Here is a 25,097-nt window from a genome sequence, read left to right on the forward strand (position 1 = left end):
CCCGTGACACTTGTGGGGGGTCGTAGTGCAAAACAGACAACACCATCGTGTTTGTTAGAGTCTCATCTTCCCATAGTGGTCATTGGATAATAGGCTAACCGTTCAGACGCTACAGACGTTTTTGTGAGAAGAGTTTTTGGACGTGTCTTGGTCTGACAAACACTGCTGTATCTCAGCCACCGTCCACCACAGATGCAGGCTGATGTGGGCTGATGTGGGCTGATATGGGCTGATGTGGTGGATTGAGACTCTGATATCTCTCAAACACTGCTGTATCTCAGCCACCGTCCACCACAGATGCAGAAGGCTGATGTGGGCTGATGTGGGCTGATGTGGTAGATTGAGACTGATATCTCTATCTTAAACTGACAGATTTGTTTGTGAATTTCTTAGTTACTTAGACTGACACATGAGTGGGTCAATAGATTCCTCAGGATACACTTCAATGACTTCTGCAATACCTGGTCTGCATCTGAAATGGCACCCTATTCCCTATATAGTGCACTACTTTAGACCAGGACCCTATGACACCCTATTCCCTATATAGTGCACTACTTTAGACCAGAGCCCTATGGCACCCTATTCCCTATATAGTGCACTACTGTTGACCAGCGCCCTATGGAACCCTATTCCCTATGTAGTGCACTACTGTTGACCAGGACCCTAGGCTGTCATCTGGAACTCTACCAAATCATGTTGATTTATTATTTAATACAATGACTAGATTACTAACGATTACAGTCATCCCTGGTGCCAATACATTTATAAACCACCCCATCATCACTAATACAGGAACAGCTAAACTAACCGTTGATCCCTGAACGTTAGGAGAACTAAACCAGCAAGCAGAAAGCAGCTTTACACCAGGGTTACTGCAGAGCTCTCGCTCTTAGGGTGCCAAACTTATATAGTCCACTACATGTGACCAGAGCTCTAACAGGCCCTAGTCAAATGTAGTGGACTATATTGGTAATACGGTTCCAATTGGGAAGCATTCTCTCTCCCTACTCTGCCTCCCTCCATCCTCTCTCCCTCAGCAAGTCTGTCTGCCTGCCTGCCTGCCTGCCTGCCTGCCTGCCTGCCTGTCTGCCTGTCTGTCTGTCTGTCTGTCTGTCTGTCTGCCTGCCTGCCTGCCTGTCTGCCTGTCTGCCTGTCTGCCTGTCTGTCTGCCTGTCTGCCTGTCTGCCTGTCTGTCTGTCTGTCTGCCTGTCTGTCTGCCTGCTTCAAATCAAATCTGTCTGTGACCTCCCTCTGTTTAATCTGCACATCTGGTGCTCTCTCCCTCTCTCTCCCTCTCTCTCCCTCTCTCTCCCTCTCTCTCTCTCTACTAACAAACCATCTCTCCCACCCTCTCTCTACTAACAAACCATCTCTCCCTCTCTCTCTACTAACAAACCATCTCTCTCTCTCTCTCTACTAACAAACCATCTCTCTCTCTCTCTCCCTCTCTCTCCCTCTCTCTCCCTCTCTCTACTAACAAACCATCTCTCCCACCCTCTCTCTACTAACAAACCATCTCTCTCTCTCCCTCTCTACTAACAAACCATCTCTCCCTCTCTCTCCCTCTCTACTAACAAACCATCTCTCCCTCTCTCTCTACTAACAAACCATCTCTCTCTCCCTCTCTCTACTAACAAACCATCTCTCCCTCTCTCTCCCTCTCTCTACTAACAAACCATCTCTCCCTCTCTCTCTACTAACAAACCATCTCTCCCTCTCTCTCTACTAACAAACCATCTCTCCCTCTCTCTCTACTAACAAACCATCTCTCCCTCTCTCTCCCTCTCTCTACTAACAAACCATCTCTCCCTCTCTCTCTACTAACAAACCATCTCTCCCTCTCTCTTCCTCTCTCTACTAACAAACCATCTCTCCCTCTCTCTCTACTAACAAACCATCTCTCCCTCTCTCTCTACTAACAAACCATCTCTCCCTCTCTCTACTAACAAACCATCTCTCTCCCTCTCTCTACTAACAAACCATCTCTCTCCCTCTCAATTCAATTCAATTCAATTCAAGGGCTTTATTGGCATGGGAAACATGTGTTAACATTGCCAAAGCAAGTGAGGTAGACAACATACAAAGTGAATATATAAAGTGAAAAACAACAAAAATTAACTGTAAACATTACACATACAGAAGTTTCAAAACAGTAAAGACATTACAAATGTCATATTATATATATATATACAGTGTTCTAACAATGTACAAATGGCTAAAGGACACAAGATAAAATAAATAAGCATAAATATGGGTTGTATTTACAATGGTGTTTGTTCTTCACTGGTTGCCCTTTTCTCGTGGCAACAGGTCACAAATCTTGCTGCTGTGATGTCACACTGTGGCATTTCACCCAGTAGATATGGGAGTTTTTCAAAATTGGATTTGTTTTCGAATTCTTTGTGGATCTGTGTAATCTGAGGGAAATATGTCTCTCTAATATGGTCATACATTGGGCAGGAGGTTAGGAAGTGCAGCTCAGTTTCCACCTCATTTTGTGGGCAGTGAGCACATAGCCTGTCTTCTCTTGAGAGCCAAGTCTGCCTACGGCGGCCTTTCTCAATAGCAAGGCTATGCTCACTGAGTCTGTACATAGTCAAGGCTTTCCTTAATTTTGGGTCAGTCACAGTGGTCAGGTATTCTGCCGCTGTGTACTCTCTGTGTAGGGCCAAATAGCATTCTAGTTTGCTCTGTTTTTTTGTTAATTCTTTCCAATGTGTTAAGTAGTTATCTTTTTGTTTTCTCATGATTTGGTTGGGTCTAATTGTGCTGCTGTCCTGGGGCTCTGTAGTGGGTGTTTGTGTTTGTGAACAGAGCCCCAGGACCAGCTTGCTTAGGGGACTCTTCTCCAGGTTCATCTCTCTGTAGGTGATGGCTTTGTTATGGAAGGTTTGTGAATCGCTTCCTTTTAGGTGGTTGTAGAATTTAACAGCTCTTTTCTGGATTTTGATAATTAGTGGGTATCGGCCTAATTCTGCTCTGCAGGCATTATTTGGTGTTCTACGTTGTACACGGAGGATATTTTTGCAGAATTCTGCGTGCAGAGTCTCAATTTGGTGTTTGTCCCATTTTGTGAAGTCTTGGTTGGTGAGCGGACCCCAGACATCTCTCTCTCCCTCTACTAACAAACCATCTCTCCCTCTCTCTCTACTAACAAACCATCTCTCCCTCTCTCTCTACTAACAAACCATCTCTCCCTCTCTCTCTACTAACAAACCATCTCTCCCTCTCTCTCTCTACTAACAAACCCTCTCTCTCTCTCTCTCTACTAACAAACCATCTCTCCCTCTCTCTCTACTAACAAACCATCTCTCCCTCTACTAACAAACCATCTCTCTCTCTCTCTCTCTCTCTCTCTCTCTACTAACAAACCATCTCTCTCTCTCTCTCTCTCTACTAACAAACCATCTCTCCCTCTCTCTCTACTAACAAACCATCTCTCCCTCTCTCTCTACTAACAAACCATCTCTCCCTCTCTCTACTAACAAACCATCTCTCCCTCTCTCTCTACTAACAAACCATCTCTCCCTCTCTCTCTACTAACAAACCATCTCTCTCTCCCTCTCTCTCTACTAACAAACCATCTCTCTCTCTCTCTCTCTCTACTAACAAACCATCTCTCCCTCTCTCTCTACTAACAAACCATCTCTCTCCCTCTCTCTCTACTAACAAACCATCTCTCTCCCTCTCTCTCTACTAACAAACCATCTCTATCCCTCTCTCTCTACTAACAAACCATCTCTCTCTCTCTCTCTCTACTAACAAACCATCTCTCTCTCTCTCTCTACTAACAAACCATCTCTCTCTCTCTCTCTACTAACAAACCATCTCTCTCTCTCTCTCTACTAACAAACCATCTCTCCCTCTCTCTCTACTAACAAACCATCTCTCTCCCTCTCTCTACTAACAAACCATCTCTCCCTCTACTAACAAACCATCTCTCTCCCTCTCTCTCTACTAACAAACCATCTCTCTCCCTACTAACAAACCATCTCTCTCTCTCTCTCTCTCTCTCTCTCTACTAACAAACCATCTCTCTCTCTCTCTCTCTCTCTCTCTACTAACAAACCATCCCTCTCTCTCTCCACCTACACTAACAAACCATCCCTCTCTCTCCCTCTCTCCACCTACACTAACAAACCATCCCTCTCTCTCCCTCTCTCTCCACCTACATTAACAAACCATCCCCCTCTCTCTCTCTCTCTCTCTCTCTCTCCACCTACACTAACAAACCATCTCTCTCTCTCTCTCTCCCTCTCTCTCTCTCCACCTACACTAACAAACCATCCCTCTCTCTCTCCCTCTCTCTCCACCTACACTAACAAACCATCCCTCTCTCCACCTACACTAACAAACCATCCCTCTCTCTCTCCACCTACACTAACAAACCATCCCTCTCTCTCTCCACCTACACGAACAAACCATCCCTCTCTCCACCTACACTAACAAACCATCCCTCTCTCTCTCCACCTACACTAACAAACCATCTCTCTCTCTCTCTCTCTCTCTCTCTCTGGGTTGTATTTACAATGGTGTTTGTTCTTCACTGGTTGCCCTTTTCTCGTGGCAACAGGTCACAAATCTTGCTGCTGTGATGGCACACTGGAATTTCACCCAGTAGATATGGGAGTTTTTCAAAATTGGATTTGTTTTCGAATTCTTTGTGGATCTGTGTAATCTGAGGGAAATATGTCTCTCTAATATGGTCATACATTGGGCAGGAGGTTAGGAAGTGCAGCTCAGTTTCCACCTCATTTTGTGGGCAGTGAGCACATAGCCTGTCTTCTCTTGAGAGCCAAGTCTGCCTACGGCGGCCTTTCTCAATAGCAAGGCTATGCTCACTGAGTCTGTACATAGTCAAGGCTTTCCTTAATTTTGGGTCAGTCACAGTGGTCAGGTATTCTGCCGCTGTGTACTCTCTGTGTAGGGCCAAATAGCATTCTAGTTTGCTGTTTTTTTTTGTTAATTCTTTCCAATGTGTTAAGTAGTTATCTTTTTGTTTTCTCATGATTTGGTTGGGTCTAATTGTGCTGCTGTCCTGGGGCTCTGTAGTGTGTGTTTGTGAACAGAGCCCCAGGACCAGCTTGCTTAGGGGACTCTTCTCCAGGTTCATCTCTCTGTAGGTGATGGCTTTGTTATGGAAGGTTTTGGAATCGCTTCCTTTTAGGTGGTTGTAGAATTTAACAGCTCTTTTCTGGATTTTGATAATTAGTGGGTATCGGCCTAATTCTGCTCTGCATGCATTATTTGGTGTTCTACGTTGTACACGGAGGATATTTTTGCAGAATTCTGCGTGCAGAGTCTCAATTTGGTGTTTGTCCCATTTTGTGAAGTCTTGGTTGGTGAGCGGACCCCAGACCTCACAACCATAAAGGGCAATGGGCTCTATGACTGATTCAAGTATTTTTAGCCAGATCCTAATTGGTATGTTGAAATTTATGTTTCTTTTGATGGCATAGAATGCCCTTCTTGCCTTGTCTCTCAGATCGTTCACAGCTTTGTGGAAGTTACCTGTGGTGCTGATGTTTAGGCCAAGGTATGTATAGTTTTTTGTGTGCTCTAGGGCAACAGTGTCTAGATGGAATTTGTATTTGTGGTCCTGGGGACTGGACCTTTTTTGGAACACCATTATTTTGGTCTTACTGAGATTTACTGTCAGGGCCCAGGTCTGACAGAATCTGTGCAGAAGATCTAGGTGCTGCTGTAGGCCCTCCTTGGTTGGTGACAGAAGCACCAGATCATCAGCAAACAGCAGACATTTGACTTCGGATTCTAGCAGGGGGAGGCCGGGTGCTGCAGACTTTTCTAGTGCCCTCGCCAATTCGTTGATATATATGTTGAAGAGGGTGGGGCTTAAGCTGCATCCCTGTCTAACCCCACGACCCTGTGTGAAGAAATGTGTGTGTTTTTTGCCAATTTTAACCGCACACTTGTTGTTTGTGTACATGGATTTTATAATGTCGTATGTTTTACCCCCAACACCACTTTCCATCAGTTTGTATAGCAGACCCTCATGCCAGATTGAGTCGAAGGCTTTTTTGAAATCAACAAAGCATGAGAAGACTTTGCCTTTGTTTTGGTTTGTTTGATTGTCAATTAGGGTGTGCAGGGTGAATACATGGTCTGTTGTACGGTAATTTGGTAAAAAGCCAATTTGACATTTGCTCAGTACATTGTTTTCATTGAGGAAATGTACGAGTCTGCTGTTAATAATAATGCAGAGGATTTTCCCAAGGTTACTGTTGACACATATTCCACGGTAGTTATTGGGGTCAAATTTGTCTCCACTTTTGTGGATTGGGGTGATCAGTCCTTGGTTCCAAATATTGGGGAAGATGCCAGAGCTAAGTATGATGTTAAAGAGTTTTAGTATAGCCAATTGGAATTTGTTGTCTGTATATTTGATCATTTCATTGAGGATACCATCAACACCACAGGCCTTTTTGGGTTGGAGGGTTTTTATTTTGTCCTGTAACTCTTTCAATGTAATTGGAGAATCCAGTGGGTTCTGGTCGTCTTTAATAGTTGATTCTAAGATCTGTGTTTGATCATGTATATGTTTTTGCTCTTTATTCTTTGTTATAGAGCCAAAAAGATTGGAGAAGTGGTTTACCCATACATCTCCATTTTGGATAGATAATTCTTCGTGTTGTTGTTTGTTTAGTGTTTTCCAATTTTCCCAGAAGTGGTTAGTCTATGGATTCTTCAATTGCATTGAGCTGATTTCTGACATGCTGTTCCTTCTTTTTCCGTAGTGTATTTGTGTATTGTTTTAGTGATTCACCATAGTGAAGTCGTAGACTCAGGTTTTCCGGGTCTCTATGTTTTTGGTTGGACAGGTTTCTCAATTTCTTTCTTAGATTTTTGCATTCTTCATCAAACCATTTCTCATTATTGTTAATTTTCTTCGGTTTTCTATTTGAGATTTTTAGATTTGATAGGGAAGCTGAGAGGTCAAATATACTGTTAAGATTTTCTACTGCCAAGTTTACACCTTCACTATTACAGTGGAACGTTTTACCCAAGGAAATTGTCTAAGAGGGATTGAATTTGTTGTTGCCTAATTGTTTTTTGGTAGGTTTCCAAACTGCATTCCTTCCATCTATAGCATTTCTTAATGTTACTCAGTTCCTTTGGCTTTGATGCCTCATGATTGAGTATTGCTCTGTTTAAGTAGACTGTGATTTTGCTGTGGTCTGATAGGGGTGTCAGTGGGCTGACTGTGAACGCTCTGAGAGACTCTGGGTTGAGGTCAGTGATAAAGTAGTCTACAGTACTACTGCCAAGAGATGTGCTATAGGTGTACCTACCATAGGAGTCCCCTCGAAGCCTACCGTTGACTATGTACATACTCAGCGTGCGACAGAGCTGCAGGAGTTGTGACCCGTTTTTGTTGGTTATGTTGTCATAGTTGTGCCTAGGGGGGCATATGGGGGAGGGAATGCTGTCACCTCCAGGCAGGTGTTTGTCCCCCTGTGTGCTGAGGGTGTCAGGTTCTTGTCCGGTTCTGGCATTTAGGTCACCACAGACTAGTACATGTCCCTGGGCCTGGAAATGATTGATTTCCCCCTCCAGGATGGAGAAGCTGTCTTCATTAAAATATGGGGATTCTAGTGGGGGGATATAGGTAGCACACAGGAGGACATTTTTCTCTGTTAGGATCATTTCTTTTTGAATTTCTAGCCAAATGTAGAATGTTCCTGTTTTGATTAATTTAATGGAGTGAGTTAGGTCTGCTCTATACCAAATTAGCATACCCCCTGAATCCCTTCCCTGTTTCACACCTGGTAGTTTGGTGGATGGGACTACCAGCTCTCTGTAACCTAGAGGGCAACCAGTGGGTCCATCTCCTCTATACCAGGTTTCTTGCAGGATGACAATGTCTGTATTACCGATTTCTTTGGTGAAGTCCGGGTTTCTGCTCTTTAGGCCAAAGGCAGATGACCTCAGGCCTTGGATATTCCAGGATAATATAGTGAAGGCTTTTTGTTCCATAGAGTGTCCAATGTTGTTGGTCGTGGTTTAGCCTCAGGCCAGTAAGTGTGAGCAAAGCCTGCTGAGCATCTGGTACATGCCATTGGCTTAGGCGAGTGTGAGAGTGGGGGTTGGGACTGTTTGCCCGCTCACTACCTGGGCGTATGTGTGGCTTCCATGTTGAGGCCCTCTTTGCGGGGGTGGGGTGCATGGGGTGGGCAGGAGTGGCATAGGTCTGATCTGAGGGGGCCTAAATGGAGTGTGGGCATGGTTGACGTGGGGGGGTGTTGATTGGTTGGGGTGGGGGTGTGGATGTGTCTGGGTGTACTGTGGTCTGGATGTAATGTTCATATTCAATCATCCATCTCTCTCTCTCTCTCTCTCTCTCTCCACCTACACTAACAAACCATCCCTCTCTCTCTACCTACACTAACAAACCATCCCTCTCTCTCTCTCTCTCTACCTAAACTAACAAACCATCCCTCTCTCTCTCTCTCCACCTACACTAACAAACCATCCCTCTCTCTCCACCTACACTAACAAACCATCCCTCTCTCTCTCCACCTACACTAACAAACCATCCCTCTCTCTCTCTCCACCTACACTAACAAACCATCCCTCTCTCTCTCTCCACCTACACTAACAAACCATCCCTCTCTCTCTCTCCACCTACACTAACAAACCATCCCTCTCCCCACCTACACTAACAAACCAATCATCCATCTCTCTCTCTCTCCACCTACACGAACAAACCATCCATCCATCTCTCTCTCTCCACCTACACTAACAAACCATCCCTCTCTCTCTCTCCACCTACACTAACAAACCATCCCTCTCTCTCTCTCTCTCCACCTACACTAACAAACCATCCCTCTCTCTCTCCACCTACACTAACAAACCATCCCTCTCTCTCTCTCTACTTATCCATTTTTTACTTAACATATTTTTCTCCCTAACTTCTTAAATCGTTGTTGGTTAAGGGCTTGTAAGTAAGCATTTCACTGTAAGGTCTACAGCTGTTATAATCGAAACATGTGACAAATACAATTTGATATTAAGATTCTAACACGGGTAGTGTGGTATATAGATGTATTTAGGAAAGGTGAAGAACAGAGGGGGCATGACTTAAAAAATGGCAATGTAATAAATTAAACTCAGGAGCAGTCGGTTCTAATGTTAAGAGATAAACTAGTTTAATTTATTTAATGGTCCTTCAATCCGGTTCTGCCAGCCGATCAGTTGGTACAGTCTGAATCGCTGTAGAGGAATGTAGGGAAGGTTGAACAGTGCATGTATTCGTGTGTGTGTTTGTGTGTGTGTGTGTATCGAGAGGTAGCCTACCTCTGTACTGCCCGGGGGGCCCTGATTGGACCCCTGTGGTGTGGGTGTGTGTATCGAGAGGTAGCCTACCTCTGTACTGCCCGGGGGGCCCTGATTGGACCCTGTGGTGTGGGTGTGTGTATCGAGAGATAGCCTACCTCTGTACTGCCCGGGGGGCCCTGATTGGACCCCTGTGGTGTGGGCGTTGCCCCGTCCTGCTCCGAGGGCCGGAGATAACTATCCAGGGAATCCATGCTGCTGGCCGACGCAGAGTTCACCGACGACCACGAGGACTGGGAGATGGAGCGGACCGCGTGTTCGCTGACCGTCCCCACGGAGCCTGTCCTACGGTGGGTGTGGTGATGGGAGGCGGGCCTCCGCATGGTGGAGGAGGAGGAGGTGGAGCCACTAGCCAGGGAGTGGGAGCTCTGTCTGCCAGCCTCGTCCATACTGAGAGACGCCTGCTCCAGCTGGGCCGTGATGTCATCCAGGTTGGAGGCCAAGGGACGGCGAGCTGCCACCGTGGAGGCTGGCGAGGCCCGGGTACTGGTAGATACATAGAGAGGTACTTTACTTTATCTAATGTCAAACAGAGCAGCAAAATAAATACATACACTGTACAGGACAATAAAAAAAGCTACGTCTGATCGGAGATCAATCAATAAATTTGCTGAATTGAAAAATAATCAATAAATAAAAAACATAAATACCACAACACAACAGTGACATCAAAGACGTCTTCAACATAAATATATCCACAGTTCAGTAACCTTACCTACTAGAGGCACTGCCCCCACTGCTGGAGGTGCCTCCTCCACTGCCCCCACTGCTGGAGGTGCCTCCTCCACTGCCCCCACTGCTGGAGGTGCCTCCTCCACTGCCCCCCGCTCCACCATGCCCCTTGGTGCCACGGCCCGCGGGGGGTTTCTGGCGCAGCTTGGCATCACCTGGCACACCCAGCCTGTTCTTGCCACTATTGGGCTTGCCGATGGTGCTGAGCTCCTGCTCTATGGAACACAGGTCTGCCATCAGGGAATCCAGGTCTACACCTTCTCCACCCTTGTTCAAAGCCTCTGGAAGAAGAACATAAACAACATAAACAACAACATAAACAACAGCATTAACAACAAAAACAAAACATATAGCTTCAAGCAGCCATGTCGGGGTTCAAGCTTTGGAACCATAGCACCACCACCAGGACAAATTGTACACATTTCCTTAGGATGAGCTACTTCTGTACTCTTTACCACACTTGACAAATATCAGAACTCAAAATCAAACAGAACAATATGCTTTTGATGTATTTTGGACCATTTTCAATAATGTTGACTATTTTATATGCCTTTTTTCTCCAGAAGAATCTTGGGATCAAAATAAATATTTTCCCAAGATTCTAGTGCAAAACAATATGGCTGCTATAAGCCAATGGGCTTGTGATAATTGTTTTTCCTGTCCAACAGCGCCACCGTGCTAGCAAACAAACATACTCTACAGGTCAGCTAGACTGACATCCCTGAGCATGTTTGCCAAATTCCATCACTCCGAGCCAATCTTTTTACATTTATTTACCTTTATTGAAGTAGTCAAGTCAGTTGAGAACAAATTCTTATTTACAATGACGGCCAAACCCGGACGATGCTGGGCCAATTGTGCGCCACCCTATGGGACTCCCAATCACGGCTGGATGTGATACAGCCTGGATTCGAACCAGGGACTGAAGTGACACCTCAAGCACTGAGATGCAGTGCCTTAGATATAGATATAGAGAGATATATAGATATAGATAGATATAGAGATATATAGATATACAGTGCCTTGCGAAAGTATTCGGCCCGCTTGAACTTTGCGACCTTCTGCCACATTTCAGGCTTCAAACATAAAGATATAAAACTGTATTTTTTTGTGAAGAATCAACAACAAGTGGGACACAATCATGAAGTGGAACGACATTTATTGGATATTTCAAACATTTTTAACAAATCAAAAACTGAAAAATTGGGCGTGCAAAATTATTCAGCCCCTTTACTTTCAGTGCAGCAAACTCTCTCCAGAAGTTCAGTGAGGATCTCTGAATGATCCAATGTTGACCTAAATGACTAATGATGATAAATACAATCCACCTGTGTGTAATCAAGTCTCCGTATAAATGCACCTGCACTGTGATAGTCTCAGAGTTCCGTTAAAAGCGCAGAGAGCATCATGAAGAACAAGGAACACACCAGGCAGGTCCGAGATACTGTTGTGAAGAAGTTTAAAGCCGGATTTGGATACAAAAAGATTTCCCAAGCTTTAAACATCCCAAGGAGCACTGTGCAAGCGATAATATTGAAATGGAAGGAGTATCAGACCACTGCAAATCTACCAACACCTGGCCGTCCCTCTAAACTTTCAGCTCATACAAGGAGAAGACTGATCAGAGATGCAGCCAAGAGGCCCATGATCACTCTGGATGAACTGCAGAGATCTACAGCTGAGGTGGGAGACTCTGTCCATAGGACAACAATCAGTCGTATATTGCACAAATCTGGCCTTTATGGAAGAGTGGCAAGAAGAAAGCCATTTCTTAAAGATATCCATAAAAAGTGGCGTTTAAAGTTTGCCACAAGCCACCTGGGAGACACACCAAACATGTGGAAGAAGGTGCTCTGGTCAGATGAAACCAAAATTGAACTTTTTGGCAACAATGCAAACCGTTATGTTTGGCGTAAAAGCAACACAGCTCATCACCCTGAACACACCATCCCCACTGTCAAACATGGTGGTGGCAGCATCATGGTTTGGGCCTGCTTTTCTTCAGCAGGGACAGGGAAGATGGTTAAAATTGATGGGAAGATGGATGGAGCCAAATACAGGACCATTCTGGAAGAAAACCTGATGGAGTCTGCAAAAGACCTGAGACTGGGACGGAGATTTGTCTTCCAACAAGACAATGATCCAAAACATAAAGCAAAATCTACAATGGAATGGTTCAAAAATAAACATATCCAGGTGTTAGAATGGCCAAGTCAAAGTCCAGACCTGAATCCAATCGAGAATCTGTGGAAAGAACTGAAAACTGCTGTTCACAAATGCTCTCCATCCAACCTCACTGAGCTCGAGCTGTTTTGCAAGGAGGAATGGGAAAACATTTCAGTCTCTCGATGTGCAAAACTGATAGAGACATACCCCAAGTGACTTACAGCTGTAATCGCAGCAAAAGGTGGCGCTACAAAGTATTAACTTAAGGGGGCTGAATAATTTTGCACGCCCAATTTTTCAGTTTTTGATTTGTTAAAAAGTTTGAAATATCCAATAAATGTCGTTCCACTTCATGATTGTGTCCCACTTGTTGTTGATTCTTCACAAAAAAATAGTTTTATATCTTTATGTTTGAAGCCTGAAATGTGGCAAAAGGTCGCAAAGTTCAAGGGGGCAGTGCCTTACTTTCGCAAGGCACTGTATATAGATATATATAAAGATAGAGAGATATATAGATACAGAGAGATAGATACAGAGAGATAGATACAGAGAGATAGATAGATATAGATATATAGATAGATATACCGCCGTCATGTAAAATATGAACATCCGTGTCTGATGTATATGCATTTATGCGCCAAGTCACGCCCACTTGAATGTTCATTGGTCAGTACCATGTTGTTTGAGTTGCTAGCATGGGAAATATTGCGTTGTGAGACCTTGGTCCATAAATGCCATGTATCAAGTTCTGTGAGCCATGACCAGCCTTTGAAAGCATTTCAAAGCTACAGATGTGAGTGCTACGGGGCGATAGTCGTTTAGACAGGTTACCTTGGCGCTCTTGGGCATAGGGATGGTGGTCTGCTTGAAACTTAGGAATTACAGACTGGGTCAGGGAGAGGTTGAAAATCACACTACAAATGATCACCCTCATGCTCTTAAAGGAAATCATGAATGTCATGGATATATTGGAATTAGTGGATATATGGAGACTTAAATACCCTGACCTAGTGAGATATGCATGGAGGTTTAATATCCTGACCTAGTGAGATATACATGGAGGAGGTTTAATATCCTGACCTAGTGAGATATACATGGAGGAGGTTTAATATCCTGACCTAGTGAGATATACATGGAGGTTTAATATCCTGTCCTAGTGAGATATACATGGAGGAGGTTTAATATCCTGACCTAGTGAGATATACATGGGGGAGGCTTAATCAAGCTAGTCGCCTTGACTACTTTCTTATGCCATTCTCTCTGGCACCAACAGTTTAAAAAGTGTTGATAGTGGACAGAATGAGGTCGGACCATTAGATAATTACCATATACATTACTCTTACAGAATTTCCACGTGGGCGAGGATATTGGAAATTTAATCCAAGCCTATTGGATGATAACTGGTTTTTAACCAGGACAGAGGTATTTATAACTGACTTTTTCAGACATAATAAAAGGTATAGCAGATCCCCTTATTGTATGGGACACTTTTAATTGTGCCTTTTAGAGGCCATGCAATTCAGTACTCATCTATAAAACAAAAGCAATTTAGATCAAAAGAGTCTTAACAAAGGGAATTGAAGGACAGTACAGTTAGACAGCAATAAAAACTGGAGGCTCAGAATACGTTAGAGGAAAAGGAATTGGAGGAACTTATTCCAGAAAGATCCAGTGTAATAGATTATAAAAATAAAGCGAACTGGATGGAATATGGGGAAAAATGTATCACATTCTTTTTTCAATCTTCAATATAGAAATGCTACCAACATTTTTTTTATTAAAACTTGTTACAAATGATGGAGTCACGTATGATTCACCAAACAATATGTTGAAAGAGGAAGTAAAGTACCTCATCCTCCACATACAACCCCCGTTCTGTCGGTCACATTCTGTTAACTTCTTATTGCTGCAGGGGCAGTACTGAGTAGCTTGGATGAAAGGTACCCAGAGTAAATGGCCTGCTCCTCAGTCCCAGATGCTAATATATGCATATTATTAGTAGTATTGGATAGAAAACACTCTGACGTTTCTAAAACTGTTTGAATGATGTCTGTGAGTAAAACAGAACTCATATGGCAGGCAAAAACCTGAGAAGAAATCCAAACAGGAAGTGAGAAATCTGAGGTTGGTCGATTTTCAACCCAGCCCCTATTGAATTCACAGTGGGATATGGATGAAGGTCCACTTCCTAGGGCTTCCACTAGATGTCAACCGTCTTTAGAAACTTGAATGAGGCTTCTACTGTGATGTGGGGCTGAATGAGAGCTGAATGAGCCAGATGTCTGGCAGAGAGCCAAGGGCTGATCACATGATAGCGACCTGTGTTCCATGGCTTCTCTACACACAATGTAATTCTCCGGTTGGAACGTTATTGAAGATTTATGATATGATTTATGACCTGCACGAGCGGATTTGTGTACTAAACGCCCTAACAAAAGTAGCTACTTTTCATAAATAATGGACATTATCGAACAAATCAAGCATTTATTGTGGAACTAGGATTCCTGGGAGTGCATTCTGATGAAGATCATCAAAGGTAAGGGAATATTTATAATGTTATTTATGATTTCTGTTGACTCCAACATGGCGGAGAATTTAAAACAAATTCTGAGCGCCGATTCAACCTAATCAGACAGTTTTTTTACATTGGAGATTATATAAGACAAGTACTGGAAACAATAGAATACTATGAAATATCAAGGAAACCAGGCCGGGTCTAGGGTGTAGACTTGCCTAGTCAAATAAAGGTTACATTTAAAAAATGATAAAATAGACATAATTCTCTATTAGTGCCGCTCCGTTCTCATAGGTCGATTATATGGACAACATCGTTTCTATTGGTCTGTTTGTCAGTGTCAGCAGTGTAGGATACCCTGTCATTTGTTGTATTAAAACAGATTCTGCTAATGTCTCCAGTCATATAAAATGTAGTAGAATTGCATGAAATGTGTTGAAGAAAGAAAGAGGGAACTTCTCCACACTCGACACGCTCAGCCATGCAGTGAACTGTCTTTTTCACAAACAGTTATTGATTATTCTTATTAGCCTAAATTATGACTTTCCAATCTACTCATCACATTGGGAATACCAGGCTCTTACACACATATGCAAATGTGATGATGAATGGAATGGGTCATTATAAAGGTGCATTTTTATGGTGAACATCAGCTTCCCAAAACTGACGATTTTTAAATCAGAAAGCAACATCACTCCTAAAATGTCTATGATGACTCCTAAAATGTCTATCTATGTTCACAATATTCTCCCTGAAACTCCATCAGACAGCCACTGTGTCCACCGCACAGGGCGAGGAGTCCGAGCCCTGCCCTGCCCTAGAGCGAGGAGTCTGAGCCCTGCCCTGCCCTAGAGCGAGGAGTCTGAGCCCTGCCCTGCCCTAGGGCGAGGAGTCCCAGCCCTGCCCTAAGGAGAGGAGTCCCAGCCCTGCCATGCCCTGCCCTAGAGCGAGGAGTCTGAGCCCTGCCCTGCCCTGGGGCGAGGAGTCCCAGCCCTGCCCTAAGGCGAGGAGTCCCAGCCCTGCCCTAAGGCGAGGAGTCCCAGCCCTGCCCTAAGGCGAGGAGTCCCAGCCCTGCCCTAAGGCTAGGAGTCCCAGCCCTGCCCTGGGGTGAGGAGTCCGAGCCCTGCCCTAAGGCGAGGAGTCCCAGCCCTGCCCTAAGGCGAGGAGTCCCAGCCCTGCCCTGGGGCTAGGAGTCCCAGCCCTGCCCTGGGGTGAGGAGTCCGAGCCCTGCCCTAAGGCGAGGAGTCCCAGCCCTGCCCTAAGGCGAGGAGTCCCAGCCCTGCCCTGCTCTGCCCTGCCCTGGGGCTAGGAGTCCCAGCCCTGCCCTAAGGCGAGGAGTCCCAGCCCTGCCCTGGGGCGAGGAGTCCCAGCCCTGCCCTGGGGTTAGGAGTCCCAGCCCTGCCCTAAGGCGAGGAGTCCCAGCCCTGCCCTAAGGCGAGGAGTCCCAGCCCTGCCCTAAGGCGAGGAGTCCCAGCCCTGCCCTAGGGCGAGGAGTCCGAGCCCTGCCCTGCCCTAAGGCGAGGAGTCCCAGCCCTGCCCTGGGGCGAGGAGTCCCAGCCCTGCCCTAAGGCGAGGAGTCCCAGCCCTGCCCTGGGGCGAGGAGTCCCAGCCCTGCCCTGGGGTTAGGAGTCCCAGCCCTGCCCTAAGGCGAGGAGTCCCAGCCCTGCCCTAAGGCGAGGAGTCCCAGCCCTGCCCTGGGGCGAGGAGTCCCAGCCCTGCCCTAAGGCGAGGAGTCCCAGCCCTGCCCTGGGGCGAGGAGTCCCAGCCCTGCCCTGGGGTTAGGAGTCCCAGCCCTGCCCTAAGGCGAGGAGTCCCAGCCCTGCCCTAAGGCGAGGAGTCCCAGCCCTGCCCTAAGGCGAGGAGTCCCAGCCCTGCCCTAAGGCGAGGAGTCCGAGCCCTGCCCTAAGGCGAGGAGTCCCAGCCCTGCCCTAAGGCGAGGAGTCCCAGCCCTGCCCTAAGGCGAGGAGTCCCAGCCCTGCCCTAAGGCGAGGAGTCCCTGCCCTGCCCTAAGGCGAGGAGTCCCAGCCCTGCCCTGGGGCGAGGAGTCCGAGCCCTGCCCTGCCCTGGGGCGAGGAGGCCGAGCCCTGCCCTAAGGCGAGGAGTCCCAGCCCTGCCCTGGGGCGAGGAGTCCCAGCCCTGCCCTAAGGCGAGGAGTCCGAGCCCTGCCCTGCCCTGGGGCGAGGAGTCCCAGCCCTGCCCTGCCCTGGGGCGAGGAGTCCGAGCCCTGCTCTGCTCTAGCTTGAACCACGCCATGGCTGATTGCAGCTATATTATGTACATTTTATTTATACCGTTGATGTTGTACATGGAGAAGCGGTTGCAGAAGTTAGCCATGTTGGTCTCCTGTCTGAGAGGGGCTTTCTGAGGGGCCTTCTGGACTGTCTCTGGTCTCCCATCATCCAGACTCTGTACAGAGGACACAGACACAGTATACACCACAAGCATATGAAAATACTAACTAAGGTAGTTATAATGCTGAAAATACATGGTAACAAAACAATCCATATAACATCACTAAATGTATTAGTTAGTTACCCGATAGGGTTAGTTATCTGTGGGGGTTAGTTATCTGTGGGGGTTAGTTATCTGTGGGGGTTAGGGTTAGTTATCTGTGGGGGTTAGTTATCTGTGGGGGTTAGGGTTAGTTATCTGTGGGGGTTAGTTATCTGTGGGGGTTAGTTATCTGTGGGGGTTAGTTATCTGTGGGGGTTAGTTATCTGTGGGGGTTAGTTATCTGTGGGGGTTAGGGTTAGTTATCTGTGGGGGTTAGGGTTAGTTATCTGTGGGGGTTAGTTATCTGTGGGTTAGGGTTAGTTATCTGTGGGGGTTAGTTATCTGTGGGGGTTAGTTATCTGTGGGGTTAGTTATCTGTGGGGGTTAGGGTTAGTTATCTGTGGGGGTTAGGGTTAGTTATCTGTGGGGGTTAGTTATCTGTGGGTTAGGGTTAGTTGCCAGTTAGGGTTAGTTACCTGTGTGAGTTGGGGTTAGTTATCTGTGTGAGTTGGGGTTAGTTACCTGTGTGAGTTGGGGTTAGTTACCTGTGTGAGTTAGGGTTAGTTACCAGTTAGGGTTAGTTACCTGTGTGAGTTGGGGTTAGTTACCTGTGTGAGTTGGGGTTAGTTACCTGTGTGAGTTAGGGTTAGTTACCAGTTAGGGTTAGTTACCTGTGTGAGTTGGGGTTAGTTATCTGTGTGAGTTGGGGTTAGTTACCTGTGTGAGTTGGGGTTAGTTACCTGTGTGAGTTGGGGTTAGTTACCTGTGTGAGTTGGGGTTAGTTACCTGTGTGAGTTGGGGTTAGTTACCTGTGTGAGTTAGGGTTAGTTACCAGTTAGGGTTAGTTACCTGTGTGAGTTGGGGTTAGTTACCTGTGTGAGTTGGGGTTAGTTACCTGTGTGAGTTGGGGTTAGTTACCTGTGTGAGTTGGGGTTAGTTACCTGTGTGAGTTAGGGTTAGTTACCAGTTAGGGTTAGTTACCTGTGTGAGTTGGGGTTAGTTACCTGTGTGAGTTGGGGTTAGTTACCTGTGTGAGTTGGGGTTAGTTACCTGTGTGAGTTGGGGTTAGTTATCTGTGTGAGTTGGGGTTAGTTACCTGTGTGAGTTGGGGTTAGTTACCTGTGTGAGTTGGGGTTAGTTACCTGTGTGAGTTGGGGTTAGTTACCTGTGTGAGTTGGGGTTAGTTATCTGTGTGAGTTGGGGTTAGTTATCTGTGTGAGTTGGGGTTAGTTATCTGTGTGAGTTGGGGTTAGTTACCTGTGTGAGTTGGGGTTAGTTACCTGTGTGAGTTAGGGTTAGTTACCAGTTAGGGTTAGTTACCTGTGTGAGTTGGGGTTAGTTACCTGTGTGAGTTGGGGTTAGTTACCTGTGTGAGTTGGGGTTAGTTACCTGTGTGAGTTGGGGTTATTTACCTGTGTGAGTTGGGGTTAGTTACCTGTGTGAGTTGGGGTTAGTTACCTGTGTGAGTTGGGGTTAGTTACCTGTGTGATTTGGGGTTAGTTACCTGTGTGAGTTGGGGTTAGTTACCTGTGTGAGTTGGGGTTAGTTACCTGTGTGAGTTGGGGTTAGTTACCTGTGTGAGTTGGGGTTAGTTACCTGTGTGAGTTGGGGTTAGTTATCTGTGTGAGTTGGGGTTAGTTACCTGTGTGAGTTACCTGTGAGGGTTAGTTACCTGTGTGCGTTAGGGTTAGTTACCTGTTAGGGTTAGTTGCCTGTGAGGGTTAGTTACCTGTGTCAGTTAGGGTTAGTTACCTGTGTGAGTTAGGGTTAGTTACCTGTTAGGGTTAGTTACCTGTTAGGGTTAGTTACCTGTGTGAGTTTATCCAGCTCTCCCAGCCAGGCTCCAAACATCTTGTCTAGATCCTGATCTTCTTTATCACTGTCCTCCTCTCCTCCATCTGTGTGGTCCAGGTCTTCATCTGACAGCTGCTCCATCTGAAACACACAGGGTAAAGTTCACTACCGGTTGACGAGCTTGTCAGTCCCTCTCATTCATCTCCAATGGGAACCCAGCATCTCCATGGTAACATCCCTGGAGCAAGTCAACCTGACTGACGAACCCCTGGTCATCACAGCATATGGGTCATCCCAAGTCCACCTAACTGACGAACCCCTGGTCATCACAGCATATGGGTCATCCCAAGTCCACCTAACTGACAAACCCCTGGTCATCACAGCATATGGGTCATCCCAAGCCCACCTAACTGACAAACCCCTGGTCATCACAGCATATGGGTCATCCCAAGTCCACCTAACTGACAAACCCCTGGTCATCATAGCATATGGGTCATCCCAAGTCCACCTAACTGACAAACCCCTGGTCATCACAGCATATGGGTCATCCCAAGTCCACCTAACTGACAAACCCCTGACCATTGACTTCAATCGATGTCTTTGTGTCTCCAGAACCGATCAAATCCCTTGCTCCAGGTATATAATCATCCATCTATATTTTCAACCTTTTAGACACTGGGCACAAAGTACATGAGGATGGTGGATAGTCTCCCTGCCTGGAAGTGGGAGAATATTGCATTTTTCAAACACCTGAAAGCTTTTTCATGCAATCTAGAGCCATAATTATTATGCTTAATTATATGTAAAAAGAAGCCGTCTGTATCCTCCTGACAACATCTGGGTAACATACTGAAAGGAATGTGAGTCTTATTCAGTACATTTAGTTATTGCTTGCTTTATTAGTCTACCAACCTTACCGGCACTGCTTACAGTCTCCCCTCTCTGTGAGCAATGAGGAGCATCTCCCCTCTCTGTGAGCAATGAGGAGCATCTCCCCTCTCTGTGAGCAATGAGGAGCATCTCCCCTTATTACTGCTTACAGTCTCCCCTCTCTGTGAGAAATGAGGAGCATCTCCCCTCTCTGTGAGCAATGAGGAGCATCTCCCCTTATTACTGCTTACAGTCTCCCCTCTCTGTGAGCAATGAGGAGCATCTCCCCCTCTCTGTGAGAAATGAGGAGCATCTCCCCCTCTCTGTGAGGAATGAGGAGCATCTCCCCTTATTACTGCTTACAGTCTCCCCTCTCTGTGAGGAATGAGGAGCATCTCCCCCTCTCTGTGAGGAATGAGGAGCATCTCCCCTTATTACTGTTTACAGTCTCCCCTCTCTGTGAGGAATGAGGAGCATCTCCCCCTCTCTGTGAGGAATGAGGAGCATCTCCCCCTCTCTGTGAGGAATGAGGAGCATCTCCCCCTCTCTGTGAGGAATGAGGAGCATCTCTCCCCCTCTGTGAGGAATGAGGAGCATCTCTCCCCCTCTGTGAGGAATGAGGAGCATCTCTCCCCCTCTGTGAGGAATGAGGAGCATCTCTCCCCCTCTGTGAGGAATGAGGAGCATCTCTCCCCCTCTGTGAGGAATGAGGAGCATCTCTCCCCCTCTGTGAGGAATGAGGAGCATCTCTCCCCCTCTGTGAGGAATGAGGAGCATCTCTCCCCCTCTGTGAGGAATGAGGAGCATCTCTCCCCCTCTGTGAGGAATGAGGAGCATCTCTCCCCCTCTGTGAGGAATGAGGAGCATCTCCCCCTCTCTGTGAGGAATGAGGAGCATCTCCCCCTCTCTGTGAGGAATGAGGAGCATCTCCCCCTCTCTGTGAGGAATGAGGAGCATCTCCCCCTCTCTGTGAGGAATGAGGAGCATCTCCCCCTCTCTGTGAGGAATGAGGAGCATCTCCCCCTCTCTGTGAGGAATGAGGAGCATCTCCCCCTCTCTATGAGGAATGAGGAGCATCTCCCCCTCTCTATGAGGAATGAGGAGCATCTCCCCCTCTCTATGAGGAATGAGGAGCATCTCCCCTTATTACTGCTTACAGTCTCCCCTCTCTGTGAGGAATGAGGAGCATCTCCCCCTCTCTATGAGGAATGAGGAGCATCTCCCCCTCTCTATGAGGAATGAGGAGCATCTCCCCTTATTACTGCTTAGTCTCCCCCTCTCTGTGAGGAATGAGGAGCATCTCCCCCTCTCTGTGAGGAATGAGGAGCATCTCCCCCTCTCTGTGAGGAATGAGGAGCATCTCCCCCTCTCTGTGAGGAATGAGGAGCATCTCCCCCTCTCTGTGAGGAATGAGGAGCATCTCCCCCTCTCTGTGAGGAATGAGGAGCATCTCCCCCTCTCTGTGAGGAATGAGGAGCATCTCCCCCTCTCTGTGAGGAATGAGGAGCATCTCCCTGTGCGGTTTCTCCTCTCCTGATCTACCTGTGTGGTTTCTCCTCTCCTGATCTACCTGTGTGGTTTCTCCTCTCCTGATCTACCTGTGTGGTTTCTCCTCTCCTGATCTACCTGTGTGGTTTCTCCTGATCTACCTGTGTGGTTTCTCCTCTCCTGATCTACCTGTGTGTAGCTTTTTCTGATTTACATGCATTTAGTGACAGGCCATGTCCACTTCATTGACGTACTAATCTGGAGAATATTGCATTGAGACACCTAGGTCCATAGATACCACATATCAAGTTTCACAGACCGGTCACTCGGTGCCAGAGGAGTACCGTTTTTTGGTGTTTTTAACAAAATTATAAAATGTCGGACCTTACAGGTCCTTGAGGCTTCGCTGCTGAACCCCTAATAATAATAATAATAATAATAATAAACACCAAGAAATACAACTGGGTTTCACCAAATTCGCTGCTTGAACCCCTACAAATACAGGTCCGGCCCTCAGAGTATTCAACCTCCTTGACTTATTATACATTTAGTTACATCCGGAATTAAAAATGGATCAATAGTTTGTCCCCCCTCACCCACCTACACACAATACGCCATAAAAACATGTTGTTTATTAATTGAAAATGTATTTGAAACTGAAATACAGAAATATCCTATTTACATAAGTATTCACACGACTAAGTCAATGCATGTTAGAATGACCTTTAGCATGACCTTTAGCAGGGATTACAGCTGAGAGTCAGTATCTTCAAATTCATCACATCTGGATTGTACAATATTTGCACATGATTCTTTTAACAATTCTTCAAGCTCTGTCAGGTTAGTTGCTGATCATTGCTAGACAGACATTTTCAAGTCTCGTCAGAGATTTTCAAGCCGATTTAAGTCAAAACTGTAACTAGGCCACTCAGGAACATTCAATGTCGTCTTGGTAAGCAACTCCAGTGTTATTGTCCTGCTAAAAAGGTGAATTCATCTCCCAGTGTCTGTTGAGAAGCAGATTGAACCAGGTTTTACTCAAGGATTTTGCCTGTGCTTAGCTCTCTTCCGTTTCTTTGAATCCCTAGCCCTTGCCGATGACAAGCATACTCATAACATGATGCAGCCACCACCATGATTGAAAATATGAAGAGCGGTCCTCAGTGATGTGTTAAAACAAACATAACACTTTCTATTCAGGACAAAGTTCATTTCTTTGCCACATGTTTTTTCCAGTTTTACTTTAGTGCCTTGTTACAAACAGGATGTTTTAGAATAGATTTGTCTGTACTGGCTTCCTTTTCACTCTGTCAATTAGGTTAGTATTGTGGAGTAACTACAATGTTGTTGATCCATCCTCAGTTCTCTTCTATCACAGCCGTTAAACTCTGTAACTGTTTTAAAGTCACCATTGGCCTCATGGTGAAATCCCTGAAGGGTTTCCTTCCTCTCCGGCAACTGAGTTAGGAAGGACGCCTGTATCTTTGTAGTGACTGGGTGTATTGATACACCATCCAAAGTGTAATTAATAACTTCACCATGCTCAAAGGGATATTGAATGTCTGCTTATAGGTGCCTTTCTTTGCGAGGCATTGGAAAACCTCCCTGGTCTTTGTGGTTTAATTTGTGTTTGAAATTCACTGCTCGACTGAGGGACCTTAAAGATAATTGTATGTGTGGTGTAAAGAGATGAGGTAGTCATTCAAAAATCATGTTAAACACTATTATTGCACAGAGAGTCCATGCAACTTCAGCACATTTTTCCTCCTGAACCTATTTAGCCCATAGCCAAAGGGGTTGAAAACTTGGAGTCAAGACATGTCAGCTTTCCATTTTTAATGAACGTGTCTAAAAACATATTTCCAGTTTGACATAATTATTGTTATTATATTATTGTGCATTGTGTGTAAACCAGTGACACAAAGTATGTCTGTAGCATAACAACGTGGGAAAAGTGAATGGGTCTGAATACTTTCTGAAGGCTCTGTGTATCATATACATCTGAGAGGCACAAACAATACCGACACCGAGGAGGTTTAGATGTGAGAAGTAAACAGAACCGACACCGAGGAAGTTTAGTTGTGAGATGTAAACAGCACCGAAACAGCTGAGGCAGTCTAGCTGTGAGACGTAAACAGCACTGACACCGCTGAGGCAGTCTAGCTATGAGACGTAAACAGCACTGAAGCTGAGGCAGTCTAGCTGGGAGACGTAAAAACAGCGACACAGAGGCAGTCTAGCTGAGACGTAAACAGCACTGAAACCGAGGCAGTCTAGCTGTGAGACGTAAACAGCACTGAAACAGAGGCAGTCTAGCTGTGAGACGTAAACAGCACTGAAACCGAGGCAGTCTAGCTGTGAGACGTAAACAGCACTGAAACCGAGGCAGTCTAGCTGTGAGACGTAAACAGCACTGAAACAGAGGCAGTCTAGCTGGGAGACGTAAAAACAGCGACACAGAGGCAGTCTAGCTGAGACGTAAACAGCACTGAAACCGAGGCAGTCTAGCTGTGAGACGTAAACAGCACTGAAACAGAGGCTGTCTAGCTGTGAGACGTAAACAGCACTGAAACCGAGGCAGTCTAGCTGTGAGACGTAAACAGCACTGAAGCTGAGGCAGTCTAGCTGTGAGACGTAAACAGCACTGAAGCTGAGGCAGTCTAGCTGTGAGACGTAAAGGAAAGGAGTTTAATATTGACAGGCCGTAATACACTTAAACCAATGAGTCAGACGTGGTTCCGATAACCGAGAGAGAGATGACTCTCCAGACATGTCCTAGCAGAGTAGCCGACGGACTGGAAACGGTGTAATAAAGCAGGGAATGTAGTGAGCAGTGTACAGTATACACTAGCTTTATCATGCACTAGAGTCAGTGAGTGCATCCCAAGTGGCACCCTATTCCCTATGTAGTGCACTACTTTTGGCCAGGGCCCAGTTGCATTTTTTTAAATGTACTGCACTACTTTAGACCAGGGCCCATAGGGAGTGCACTATATCGGGAATAAGGTGCTTTTAGAGACCGACCAGTAGAGGCTCCTCCACACTGCAGCAGGACACACTAGACTAGAGGGTTTTCTGTCTCCTGAACTGTCTCAAAGACACCAGGCCATAAATCAATCCTCTCAACCTCTGCCTGAGGTAGCCTACAGATCAGGCACACTGGAGTACAACACACACTCTCTCAACCTCTACCTGAGGTAGCCTACAGATCAGGCATACTGGAGTACAACACACACTCTCTCAACCTCTACCTGAGGTAGCCTTCAGATCAGGCACACTGGAGTACAACACACACTCTCTCAACCAACGTCCTATGAATCTTTCCCTCGATCCTGCCTCTGAAAAATATCCCCACAGCATGATGCTGACACCACCATGCTTCACCATAGGGATGGTGCCTGGTTTCCTCCAGACGTGACGTTTGGCATTCAGGCCAAAGAGTTCAATCATGGTTTCATCAGCCCAGAGAACCTTGTTTCTCATGGTCTGAGAGTCTTTAGGTGCCTTTTGACAAACTCCAAGCAGGCTGTCATGTACCTTTTACTGAGGAGTGGCTTCAGTCTGGCCACTCTACCATACAGGCTTGATTGGTGGAGTGCTGCAGAGATGGTTGTCCTTCTAGAAGGAAGAAGCTCTCCCTAGCCTGACGTGGTGGTGCTCTCCCTAGCCTGACGTGGCGGCGGTG

General features: G+C 46.1%; 1 protein-coding gene across 2 annotated transcripts in view; it reads right to left on the reverse strand.

The window, feature by feature from the left end:
- Positions 1 to 25,097, reverse strand: part of LOC109877725 (ras-associated and pleckstrin homology domains-containing protein 1-like) — a 173,586-nt gene that overhangs the window by 96,733 nt on the left and 51,756 nt on the right. For both annotated transcript variants that reach the window (XM_031801757.1, XM_031801764.1), the window contains exons 3-6: positions 19,070 to 19,195; positions 17,059 to 17,173; positions 10,070 to 10,367; positions 9,453 to 9,840 (exon numbers count right to left, since the gene is read on the reverse strand). In XM_031801757.1, the coding sequence (XP_031657617.1) occupies positions 9,453 to 9,840; positions 10,070 to 10,367; positions 17,059 to 17,173; positions 19,070 to 19,195 (927 nt within the window). The remainder of the gene's footprint in view (positions 1 to 9,452; positions 9,841 to 10,069; positions 10,368 to 17,058; positions 17,174 to 19,069; positions 19,196 to 25,097) is intronic.

Source organism: Oncorhynchus kisutch, linkage group LG2 (assembly GCF_002021735.2).
Source record: "Oncorhynchus kisutch isolate 150728-3 linkage group LG2, Okis_V2, whole genome shotgun sequence".
Taxonomy (NCBI): domain Eukaryota; kingdom Metazoa; phylum Chordata; class Actinopteri; order Salmoniformes; family Salmonidae; genus Oncorhynchus; species Oncorhynchus kisutch.